This window comes from Stegastes partitus, unplaced genomic scaffold (genome assembly GCF_000690725.1).
Source record: "Stegastes partitus isolate 25-593 unplaced genomic scaffold, Stegastes_partitus-1.0.2 Scaffold113, whole genome shotgun sequence".
Classification (NCBI taxonomy): Eukaryota; Metazoa; Chordata; class Actinopteri; family Pomacentridae; genus Stegastes; species Stegastes partitus.
The window spans coordinates 157264-170403 of record NW_007577844.1 but is presented as its reverse complement, the minus strand read 5'-3'; the positions used below and the strand labels follow the sequence as shown (position 1 = coordinate 170403).

At 45.4% G+C, this 13140-nt stretch overlaps 1 protein-coding gene across 1 annotated transcript in view; it reads right to left on the bottom strand.

Moving 5' to 3' along the window:
- Positions 1–7902, bottom strand: part of LOC103354587 (heparan-sulfate 6-O-sulfotransferase 3-like) — a 21432-nt gene extending 13530 nt beyond the window's left edge. Inside the window, exon 1 of the mRNA XM_008278021.1 lies at positions 7013–7902. Coding sequence (XP_008276243.1) covers positions 7013–7554 — 542 coding nt within the window. The 5' untranslated portion in view covers positions 7555–7902. The remainder of the gene's footprint in view (positions 1–7012) is intronic.
- Between the last annotated feature and the right edge of the window lie 5238 nt (positions 7903–13140).

The following is a 13140-nucleotide window of genomic DNA, read 5'->3' as shown; positions in this document are numbered from 1 at the left end:
CTGTTTGTACAATGGGCTTTAGCATGACCTAGCAACTGAGACCATGCTAAATGCTACTGCTTTTTGCAGTTTTGAATAAAGAGTACAATTTGTAAGCTATATAGCGTTAGCAAGTGGAGTTGGTAACGTCTGCAAAACAGAAATATTTACTTAATTAGCATAATAATTAACCACCATAAACTACTGGTACTATACGAACATGTCCGTTTGTGTTTTGAATTGACCAATGAGGCATTTATAAACTAAACTTTTGTGTAAGTGGAATGTTTAGTAGTTATGATTAGCTAACAAATAGAATTAGCATTTAGCGTTGTCCAATAACTGGGATAAAGCTAACGCTACTGCATTTTTCTGTGTGCTGCAGAATTGACATTAGCATTCACTTAGTGAGTTGATTTGTAATGGCTGTTGTAGTGGCAGTATCTTCGTGCTGGCTTTAGTTAGCAATAGCCACTGTAAGCTAGCCAAGCAGAAACCTCTGGGATGAAAAGTAAACCTACAGGAAAATGCGAAAATTGCAGTTCCTCCCTGGTGCTAGTTTGGTCTCTATAACTAATTTCCCCATTCAGGAAAACTGTAAGGGGAATTAATTTATGTATGAATCACCCTTTTAAATTGTATTAAGGGTTTAATTTTGGCATAATTAAGGGTGTGGCTGCATTAAATGACAGGTGGACCCTCAGCTCCATCTCTTTGCTCATTTCTGGATTGGCCCAGAGTTGACCCTGAACTTCTGCCTTGTCCATCCTGACGTACAGTCTGTGGTCCAACCAGATGGACTCTAACAGCAGAATCCGTCAGTGTGTTAATCTGAGCGGTGGTTCGTTTTCATTTAGCGGCTTCATTTGGAGTAAATAGCAGACTTTTCTTTACACGCGCTCGGTTTAAGGGATGCACAGTTTGTGTGTCTTCAGGCGAGCGAAGGTCACACTTTTTTGTCAGCATTCTTGTCACTCTGAGTTTACCAACAGTGTGTGGTTGTCAGCAGCCTGAAATAACTTGATGTGTAAGCACAGAGACTGAAATCACAGTCAAAAGCAAAGTTGACAGCAAAAGGGCAGCATTATGCCCAAAGCGTTTAAGAACTCAGAGGAAAAAAAACCCACACTCTCAATAATGTACATCCCTCCTTGAAGTCTTCTCTGCGTACGGCTCTCTTTAGCGGAGGATTTAAACTGACTCACTGTAACTGTGAAGGAAGATTAACGTCAAAAACTTGCAACCAGATGTTTTTCTTCATGCAGCGTTTAACCGAGACATGAGTTTGTATGAGCGAGCAGACACAGAAAATCAGTGATAAAAATCTTTCCCACCCTTTTTTTTCTCCGAGCATGAACTTGTGTCAGCGTCCATGTTTTAAAGCCTTTTACTGCCATTATCATCATGGGTAATGGGGTTCGGTGGCCAAATGAATAGCTGAAACCACCTTGTGTGTGTGTGTGTGTGTGCAGAGTGAAGTGAGCTAATTAAACTCGGGCTGATCTGCGCTCTGGCCAGCCTGCATTCTTTGCTCTAATCTGAAATAATGAGGTCAGTAATAAGGTTACACTCTCTGACTGCTCAGTGTGAGGCCAGCTGCCGAGGCCGAGCGGGAGCAGCCTGGCAACCGAAGGAGGGTTTGACGTCTGGCCTTACAGCAATTTCGTAGCCCGCTGCGATGTGAATGCTGTAGCCTCACGCTGCGAGCAAAGCCCTGCAGGAGCCCCTGACCAGTGGCGCACCAATCAGAAACTACTTGAAGTGGCATTACTCAGTGAAGTTTTACATGTTAGGGGGAAAATTACCGGCAATAAGGAGGGCAGATGTGTTAACTAAGGAGTTAATGGATGGAGGAGGAACATGGCGCACCCAGCAGGAGGTGGATTACAAACCTCCTCCTCGTAGATGTACTGTGATGTTATCACAGTCATTAGTACGGCATCGCTATAGGTGCAAAACTGTAACTGGTTGCCATGCAAACTCTTCTGGTAACCGGGGAGCTAATAATGATCATCCTGTCGTTTCCTTGCTTTTTAGTCTCATGTGTTTTTCTTTTCATACGTCAACACCCGACAGCAGAAAAATAAAATGATAATTAAGAATATGAGACATTTGCGTCGGGCCAGGTCTGTGCTGCAGTTTATGCATTCGCTGGTGTGATTAGTTTCTACACTGGCAGGGTGTGTAGGAGAGAGGTGATTTCAAGGTGACTATTAAGTGCCGCTCAAAAGCAGACAGATGGTGCTTCTGTCTCCAGAACAGACCAGCAGGACCAGCAACATACACCCGACGTGCAAAATATTCATCGCTTCCTGCGGTACAGTAATAAGGTGACTCCAGGTAAAAGACATTATCCGTCATTGAATCATGTTATCATGAAGGAGGACAACAATCAGGAAAAGCCCGCAGACGCTCAGGGCAGAATAGTTAGACGCTCGTTTCCAAACCTCCCTGAGAGCGAGATGCGTTTCATCAGGGGATGGAGAGGAGGAAAACGAGGCGGCTGAGGTGAAGAGGGTCAGTGTACATTCTTGGTACGCAGTAGACTGAGTATGTAGAGAAGATATCTGTGATTCCAAGAACATTCAGGTACAGTCGTGAATGTAAAACCTGCTTTTATGTCGGATTGTCCAGACGGAAGTTCAGATACGAGGAGGGCTTGATGCTGGAAGGCTCATTAGTTGTTCATTATTGTTCATAGTTGTTATAATAACTAGTAGAGCTGGTCCCAATAGCATTTTCTGGATATTCAGGCCCAATTAATGATGAATATCCGAACATTCAGTGCAGTCGGGGGACACTTCCACCCCGGGGCAGCGCTCTGACGGGGTGGAAGTGTCCAGAACACACAGGCAGTACTTGGCTGCTGATGCTAGTTTAGTTAGCGCTCACACTTCTGTTTCCTCCATCGGTGGCGGCGGGGGAGTGGCAGATACGCTCCACCGTTACCATCCATGTTTACTTCCATAAACACTGAGCACGCTCGCTGTGTGTGACGTCGTCGTGTCCTCTTCTGCGCATGCGGGACACTTTTGGCTCGTATGAAGTTCACACAGCAGATCACATACAAGTCGCATTGAAGTGGAAACGTGAAGGAAGTCACAAAGAAATCCTCATTGAGCATCAAGTCCTGCAGTGTGAACGTAGCCAATCTGTGGGATTGTTCAGTCAGATAATACGCCGTCATCCTGATTGGTGACATTAAATGTCATGTCGGAGTCACAATCCAAGGCTGTCGCTATGTTAAGGCTGTTTTTATGGGTTCTGTTTGTTTTTCCTCAAAACCTGTCAGATAGCAGGTTTAGGATTGTTAAGGGTCGATTATGGAGTCTTTTATTTACTGTTCGTGCACATGGGGGGTTTGCAGTCCAGATATCTAGTATTCAGCTGCACATATCTGCAGCTGAATTATGCATCAGCTGATATGTACAGTTTTATTCCAGCTCAAGATCTCTGACTTCAGCCCATCTGCATCGTCCTTCTTAGATTCTAGTCTGAACTAAATATCTCAAGCTAGAATTCTATCAGAATGTAGTTACAGATGCCTTCAGTGAGAGTTTGAAGTGATATCAGGGTTATTTCAGAAGCCTTCATTTTAAACGTGCTGTGACGCTGCAACCGCAGCCACATCAGACAAACTGTTTCACCGCAGCGCAGCCTGAGGCCCGAGTTCGAGGAAATTTCAACCACAAGTCTCTCATAAGCGCAGCTCCCATCCTCAGCTGTTCTGCTGCTTCGCTATCCAGCGGTTTAGAGGGAAGTGATTTCTGCAACAGGCTTACAAACGGTTCTTTTAAAACAGTGGCGTAAGGGTGGGAAAGGCTGTTTGGGCTGCAGGAGATGTTAGTTGTTGTGGGAAATAAATTGGCATGAACGGTGAGTGAGGCGGCAGATCCAGGAGCAGGTTTTCAATTTGACTCAGGTGGAAAAAAAAGTTCAATAAAAACAAAGTGCAAATAAATCAACAGAGGGAAGAATATTGGCAAGCGAGAACAACAGGCAGGGAAAGAGCTAGTTTAGTATATTAATATAAAACACTGATCTCTAATGAGGAGTTTAAAGCAGCAGCAGCACGACTGTACATGTATTTCTGGTGCCATGTGTTTTCATCTTGTGCCGAGGAGTTAAACAAACCGGCGTATTGTCTGAGGGCTGCGATACGTAAGCCTTCCCTGCAAACTACATCACACCCTGCTGGATGTAGCCTGAAGCTAAGTGTGGGCGTCATCCGTTCCCAGCGTGTTTGATCGCTGCCTGTCTGCACTTTTATTGCTGTATGTGACTTGTATAAGATGAGAGTCATCCTTCAGTGTCAACATGCTGTTACTGAGTTTCTTTTTTTGCAATCAGACTAGTTGTGTTCTTTATAAGTTGCTCCTGATGAGGGATTATAGATGTTTGGCTCTCATGCTGTTTAACCTCTTGGGGACGGAGGGATCAGGGCGAAACACAAACAGAATCTAGTGGAGCAGAGTAATCTCCCGGAGCAGCATTAAATATTGTATTATGAGCCGTAACATGACTTCACACAAACTCAGCCGCCCCATCACGGAGGCACGACATCCCCCAAAGTGACAGGACAAGAGGCTTTCAGGGCCGATCAACCTGGTGGCGGCACTCTTTATTCAGCAGTTTTAATCCGAACCGACGGCGAGCCTCGGCTTAATTGTTCGTCTCTTCCTAGGCCGGTCGGCGCTGAGTAATGGTTCCCCGATATTTCTTTCCGAAGGCGTGCGGACAGAAAATCAAGCCGGCATTATCCTCGGGGGAAATGAGAACTTCATGTGACAGATTTGCGGCCGCTGAATGAGTTGTGACTCACGCGTCCACCGACAGATTCGCGGGTATGAGCTGAGTTATGACTCATGGAGGCTCAAACGCCGGCTTGTGAAGCGTACATCGGAGCAGCTCAGTATTAAAATGTGTCCTTGAGCGAGACGCCGGCTCTCTGGAAGCCGCTCGGGAGCCGCCGTGACCTCCGACCTTCGGCCCGGTGAGCGTTTCCCTGCAGGGGTCCGGCCGCGTATCGCATTATCAGCACGTAAGTCGACACCCGCGAGAGTTAATGCGGCGCTCATTAGCTCTGTGAGTGGAAAGGCGACTCCATAATCAACACTGAGAATAATTAATGAAATAATTGAGCCTTAATGGCAGAGGAGTCGCTGCATTGGTTCCATCTTGTGTCAGCTAGCAGAGCGCCTCTGGGGTTTTTCTGTCGGCTTGTGTTGACCGGAGTGTTGCAGCGCCGATGTGGCTCCGAGGAACCTCTTCAGAACTCTTTCAAAGCCTTAAATTGAGTCGGATGGCTGCCACCGAGGGCAGTTAATGGATTTGAAGGATTCTTGAAGGCCCTCGTCGACCCCCTCTAACACTCTCGGTAACATATGGAGATTTGCTCTCTGAACCGACTGCGAAGGCAAATTGGCTTCAACACCCAGGCGGCACACCTCAGAGGACCCTGCCCTTCTTAAGTGATTTACTCCCTTAAGCTTCGCCGCGCTGCTCCTGTAATTACAGGAAATTGAAGCAGACCTCGGGACGACGAGGCGGCCCGTTAGCTCTGTCAATGTGCCGGAGTGGACTGTCGCTGGCGTGCCGTGCGGTGTGCATGTTAACGCCGCGGCTCTACCGCCTGCATTACATCCCAATGAGGACGCACGCGAGCCGAGCCCCCCGGAGGAGAACCGGCGCCTCGACCTGCTGTTAGAAAAAATCCAGTTAGCGCTGATTTAGTGCCTCCAGATAAGCAAAGAGAGCGCCGCAGCTCGCTCCGTCCTGGCTGACATTATTCCTCCTGTAGGCTCACAGGGAAAAAAATCCATTTCAGAAGCGCTAATGATTATTTTCAGTGAACTCTGAGTGTCGGAGAGAGCCCAGGGTGCTGGTTCTAAATCACCAGCTCGGTCTTTAAACTTTAAAGTATTGAATTCGTAACGATTTCAAAATAAAAGCAGCAGAAAGGTTCAGTTGGTTTCACCATAAATCACTTAAACAACAAGAAGAAGACAAAAAATTCATCAATAAAACTTTCTGTCAACGTCTGCCGGTCATTCACTCATTCATCTGACTCACTCACTCACACGATGAATGAATGAGTTACGATGCAGCTCAGTGATTAATCCATCCACTCACGCTTTATTTGCTCATTCATTCATTCACTTTAAGCCCAAAAGTCTCTTATTTACTATGGAGTGAATGCTTGGTCTTCATTCATTCATTCATTCACACACGTTAAGCTCCTTTTCTATTCATTTGCTGCCCTGTTGAAGAGTGACTGAGTGAGTGTTCATCATTCATTCACTCAAATCATTTCGGTTCATTTGCTTTAAACTTGTCTCTTATTTACTTGATAAATTACTGAAGTGAATGAGTGAACGATGGCTTCAAGTGAAAAATGGAGTCTGTGAGAAATCCTGTGAATCCAAAAACGCTTTGTGAATGAGTGAACGTTGTGAGTGAGTTCTAGAGTCACACATCGTGCCCTTCAGTCCTTATGCCTCACTCGTTCACTCAATCAATAAACTAGGAGGAATCAATTTCAATTATCAAGTGAGTGTTTGTTCGTCATTCATTCATTCATTCACACACGTTAGGCTCCTGTTTTATACACTTGTTGCCTGATTGAAGGGTGAATGAGTGAATGATGACAAATTTAGTAATGCTGTGAATCAATAAAAAAGCTTTGTGAGTGAATGAGTGAACGGAGCCAGTTCTAGTCACACATCATTTCGGTGCAGACCTCATCCCTCACTCATTCACTCAACACAGGAGTGAGTGATGGTGCATAACTCCTTCACTCACTCACTCCTAAAGCATAGAATGAATTAGAATAGTTGGACTGCATATTTAAAATGATGAATGAATGAATGAATGAATGAATGAATGAATGAATGAATGAGTGATTTACTAACTGGAGCTGTTTTAAAGCTGCTGGAATGAGGCCGTGAATGAGTGAATCCATCTTTGGAAGGAGCCAATGAAGAAGTGAATGACTGAGTGAACGCTGTGGGACGTTCACGCAGTCACCTCTCACCTTCTGCTCTTTGGCGCGCTCTTCTTGTCCCGCTTGTTCATCACCACCGGCACGCAGCTCGTCAGCTCGGTCCAGTCCGCGTGCAGCCCGCAGCTCCAGCCGGTGGAGAACCGGGAGAAGAGCCACGACTCGGCTTTCCCGGGCCGGTGGCAGGTGCACTTCCTCTGGCCGGGCATGCAGTCGCAGGGCTGCTCCAGCTGGATGTTCTTGACCAGGTGGCGGCCGAACGTGGTGCCGCCGGTCTTCTGGATGTGCAGGAACACCATGACGTCCTCCCCGCGGATGTTGAAGTCGACGTGCCGGTCCAGGTCCCGCTCCGTGAAGTTGAATTTGGACGTGATCTTGGAGGGGAGGTCCTCGTCCGCCTCCAGCTCCGTGTAAACTAACTCGAAGCCGGACGAGTAGCGCTGGAACAGCCCCTGGTCGTCGCCCCTGAAGTAGCAGGTGTTGCTGTCCGCCGGACACACGTACTGGTAGCCGATCATGAGGAAGAGCACCGCGGCGATGGGGATGAAGATGAGTCTGCTGAACTTCTCCTCCATGGTGGAAACTGAAAATCACGGCACAACCCTGATGTCCGAGTCCTGGTCGTGTCCCCCCGGTCTCATCCTGCACTCGGAGCTCAGGTCCTGGCTCCTGGTGCTCACACAGCGGGAGTCCCGGCAGCAGCAGGTCCGAACATGTCCGGCTCCGGGCGGCCTCGTCCTGCAGCGGAACTGCTCCACTTTCAAACTTGAGTCTGTTTCGGAACCTTCAGCTCTTCTCTCACACGCTCACGCACATTTTCTTTTTTCTTTTTAATGATTCGTGCACGTCCAGCTGCTGCTCAGCTTCTGTCCTGCAGGAACAGCTTCAGAGACACCAGCACGACGCGACACATCCCCGCCACAGGAGCGGTATGGCTCGGCTGTCCTGCCAACTGCTGCTCGGTGTCTGATCCCGGAGCACCGGCGTCAAGCTGCAGCGAGTAACAGGAGGACTACCGGGCAGGACTTTCAAAATAAAACACTCCAGAGGCAGTGGTGCAGCATTTAAAGCTGGTGTAGGCAGTATTTCTGTGGCGTCCAGACATGAGCTTTTATTGTACTTTAGCCATATTCAAAAGCAAGCTAAGACAGTTTTTCCCTCTTTATTTTATTTTATTTTTATTAAAGGTACCTGCATACTTGTTTAACTTTTTTTTTTTCAATTGTCTTGTATACCTTATCTGTAATGTATTTTTGTTATTTTTTTTAATATCTTTTGTGTTTTTTCTGCTGTTTAGTCAGTCACTTCTAATTATTTTTGCAAAATTTGTGCACATATTTTTCACCCTCTATGCACTGTTTTTGATTCGTTTCATTTATTTTTCTGTATTTTGCATTTTTTGCTTGTGCACGCTTTGAATTTCGTCAACATATAATAAAGGTGCTATACTAATAAACCTGCACGTTTGCATGTTGTCATTTAAGTGATCTGGTAGGAAACTGCACCTTTACCTGGCTCTGGTTTTAGCCTCTAAAAATCTAGATTTTACTGCATTTGATCTGTTTCTGATCAGATGATGTAGAATAAAAAGCAGCAAGGTCCATGATGGCGGCGGGATGTGGAGGACCTTCGTTCAGGAATTTGATTTCTCGGGGAAGGCATAAATAAAAGTTAACCTTTACATATGTTATCCAGCCAACTGCAGCTTTAGCTGCTGATTGAGTTCAGTCCAAAGAAACAGCGATGGGTAGGGCCACCAATCCAAATTATCAGGAAGTTTAATTACAGACATACATGCAACTTTATTTTACTTTATTTCATTTAATTTCACGCGTCCAACAAGAAGTATTTGGACAAAAACAGAAGATCATAAATCCATTTTTGTTGCACTGGTGAAATAATCCATATTGAAGTTTGCTAGGTCATAAAACTGTGAGATCTTACTGTTAATATTTAACTTGCTGGAGAGCTTTGGCTAGTTCTGATTCTAAAGTTGATGTTAGGTGAAAATAGAAATCTGCAAATGTGAGTTTTAAGAAGCAAAACGATTCAGGAAGACATTTTTTATAGGACTTCATCATTCTTAAGAGACTGTAAACTCGAGCTGCAACGATTATCGATCAGTTGTCGACTATTAAAATTAACACCAACTGTTAACTGCAACTGTTTGCTCTTATTTTGAAGACCGCATGTCATGACTTCCGGTTTGGGCTGGCTGTCTTTATCTACATCTGCGCCATCTAATCACACACACACACACACTTGTTATGTGAGTGCCCTGGTTAAACTGTTGGCTGCAGAATTAAATTAACTGGAATCATATAGAAGCTGAAAACAGAAACACAGTCGGGACTCCTTAGTTCGTTTTCTGTTATCTGTCAGTTTGTTGAGCCCAAATCCAGATCACACGGTGACTTCAGAGTCCCACATTGGCTGCTGTGTGTTTATTCTCCAGCTGACAGGATAAATCAGCTGTGTCACTGAAGGAGCTGAGGTTTGTTGAAGGCCATGAAGCGCTGTGAGGCTCCTGCAGATGGAGTCATCAGGTCTCCACAAGTTTGAGTTGCAGCAAAGAGTTAAATCCTCCGGCGAGTCATTTCAGCACCATGGACAGATTCCAACATGTCAAGTCAATAATTGGCACCGTGTGTGAGGGAAGTGTGTGTGCTCGCTCTCCGTCATCATCCCACACGTAGGTTTTCCTCTTCCCCTCGCCGACGGGAACACGTGACGCGGTCGAATCTGCGCGGCTACACGCACGCTGCAGGCATTTCAGCCCCCAGTAATGGATTTCCTTTAAGCCCGCGCTGATCAAAAGCTTTTGTTATTTTGCCTAAGATGCTCCCATCAGGGGATTTAACCTGGGTGCACTTTGGTATGTATTCGATGCAATCCTCTTTCAGGACTCTGCCCTCCTGCTCTGACACTGACTTAATCTGTATGGGAGTTCAGTCGGCGGCTCCTCTCGCTTTGCGTCCGCGAGGAGTCGACATCCTTCAGGCCTTCAGGGGAGGAGGCAGGAGGGCACGAAAAGGAATCTGTTCTGGAAAGTGTCAGAACAAGAAACGTCTCATTTTCTAAAGGTCGTGCAGGAGCGACTTGGACGTTGCTTATTTATCTATCTGAGCTCTCCTCGGTGATGGTAACGTCCTCTGTCAGCCTGCTCTTTACCTGCAGAGCGCAAAGAAACCTTCAGATGATTAAAACCGGAGGAGAATATGCATTTTGTGCCGTGTTGTTGTTCTGGCTGGTGCGGCTGGGATATTTACGAGGTCCCTGACGCGTACTACACAGGCCTTATGAGAAATAAGCCCTGGGAAGTGCTGATTCAGCCGAGTGCAGCAACGTACAGCGCTCCCAGTGATGGAACTGAAGCTTCCTGGAAATGATGATTGGATTGGTTTGGGGGGGATTTCTGTTTATCTGGTTTTTGTCTTTTTCATTTTCAACACTGATGCGCCCGCAGATGTATTTATCGGAATTAGTATTGATTTGAAAATGATGCACTATAAAAGTTTTTTTGGGGGGGATACCGATGCAGTGGGAGCTCTGGTGAGCAAACCAGCAGCCTGAGATGCTGTTAAGGGAAGCAAATGGAATGAAAAAGAGCTGCATGAGAAAAATGGAGAAAATTTAAAGGGGAAAAAAGGCAAAGAGGGCGTTCAGCGGCAGAACATGAAAAATTATCCCAAAACTCAGCTGCCTCGTAGCATGAAGACGTACGAGCTGCTCGTTCTGCATGTTATCAGACGGGATATGAATGAGACACATGGAGGATAATCACGATGGAGTTTACATGTATGAAAGTAGCACATGGGCTTTTTATGTATGTTATAAAGGATGCAAATATAGAAGCAAAGGTTCTCGAAGCAACCGCAGCACATGAACCTCCTGCTGTGGCCCTCCTGAGCCACACCTGTCTGTTTCATTATCCTGTAGCCAGACAAGAGTGGAAATGTTTTATTGCTTTAATGAATTACAGCTGATTAAGTGTTAAACTCATTCCTAAACAAAACCCCTTTTAAAAAAAAACAGCTTGTGATGTGTGATACAGTCATAATGTGTTTTTGGATGTTAACATATCTGTATTTAAGCTTCAAGGAATAATAATGACAATTTTTCATCATTTTATGACAGAAAATAACTCTCAGATGTTTTATAATGTTAGTAGTTGCTGCTTCGCAGTACTTCTGTGGAAGATTCACTTCTGATGAGACAAACTTGTTCAAATGAGCTTAAGAAGTTCATAGAACTAGTTCTTGACCCGTTTGTAATATCACCTCTCAATTAATCCATTATTTCTACATTGAGTAGTAGAATATTTCCTTTTATTAACAATCAGAAAGAAACCCTTTAGGAAGTCTATATTGAAAAGTAGAAACTCAGGGCCATGAATAAAGCTAAGCTGAGTCCACCTGTGATTTCCAGTCAGCCTACCTGCATGAACATGTTTACAAACGAGCTGTGAAGATCCCAGAAGATGCTTCAGAGTGATGGAGGAGGACGGCAGCAGTAATCAGGAGGTCAACATCCAGCCGTGGTGCTGCAAGCTGCTGAACTCCTAAAATGACATCACTCCATGTGCACAACTGCTTCTGTTGATCCAGACTTGGTTACAGAGGTTATCAGTGGAAATCAGAGTGTCTGTGACAGGTCAGACAATGTGAAGGACGCTGCATAACCTCAACCTGTATGAAGGGCCTCCAGCAAACTGCTAGATGTCACTTGGCTAAAGTCTGCTGGGAGTCTTTGTTCAGATGAGACCAGAATAAATCCGTTCCAGCATCTTTGGCGTATCTAAAAAATTAAGGCTCGAGTGTGCAGATGTGCTCCGTAAGCCGTCTCCTTGGAAACGCTCCAGATGGCGGCGCTGTCATGGCGACGGCTGCTCCTCCATCCCCTCCTCTCTCCTGTCATGCCTCACCTGGCCGATAGCTGCTCCCCTGATCACCTGCCGCTCCTCGCCTCCTCCGTCACGTCCTCTGTGTGTCCTGACTGTCTCTGTTGACTGCTCGTGTTTTTATGGTGCTGACTGGTAATGTGATGATGAGCCTGGACTCTACTGACTGGTCCCAGTTCCTCTACTGGCTTCACTGGCTGTCAGGTGGTGTAAACACAGAGGGAAGCACAGGATGAATGATGCAGCAGCAGCAAGCTGTCAGGATAGTCAGAAAGTTTCTGCAGATTTATTTTGGGCAACTTCTCACACTTTAGACAGTGAGTCCATAATTAAAGCAGATTTTTGTTTATTTTTATTTTATTTTTTGTAAAAATTATCCCGTTAATTCAGAAAAACAGAGCGTTTTTTATGTTTTTTTCAAGTGAATGCAATACGCTTCCATATTTTACATCTGTACTGGAAACAGGGGAAAAAAAGAGCAAATCAAAGCTAAACAATCTGGATTTTTTTTCTTAAAACTTTTAAGATATTAGATAAAATGAACTAATTCAGATCTCTCAGATTTAGTCACATCATCGCTCTGATGAGTCTAAATGTCGTGTCCGTCAAGTTTCTCTTTTATGGTTGCACATTTCATGTCTTTCCTGTTTTATTTTGTAATCACTAACCTGTTGTCTCTGTCTTAGCTTTACTTCCTGCCGCCGTCACGTCACACCTGCTCCCTGATTGTCCTCCTCACCTGTTTCCCATCCTCCCTCATTGCCTCTTGTGTTTGACCCAGTGTGTCTCACAGTCTTGTTGAACTTCACGGTCCTCGTCCCAGCGTTGTTTTCATCGCCGTAGTCTGCTTTGTGACCTCGGCTTTTTGCCTCTCGTCTTTGGATGCCTCTACCTGTGGACCGAACCCTGCCTGGTAATGAACCCGCCTTTCTGCCTGAACATGTTTGTGGTTTTGTGCATTCATGTCCACCTGTTCTGAGTTCTTGATGCTAAATTTCATCCAGTAGTTACAGATTTAAAGATCCTCACTGGTGACAACCCTTCTTTTATTTCTAATACCTTGTTGACATGTGGTGTGTTTAGATGCTGGAGGACTCTTTATAATGAGCAGCGGTCATAGTGGCTCAGCATTTCCACCTTAAAGCTTCAGTGTACAAATTATATTTTCCTAAACATCACACTTGTAGGGTTTCAAACAATCCTACGTTGCTGGGCTTTCTATACCATTTTTCTACTACAGAATCCATTTCTAGGACTCTCA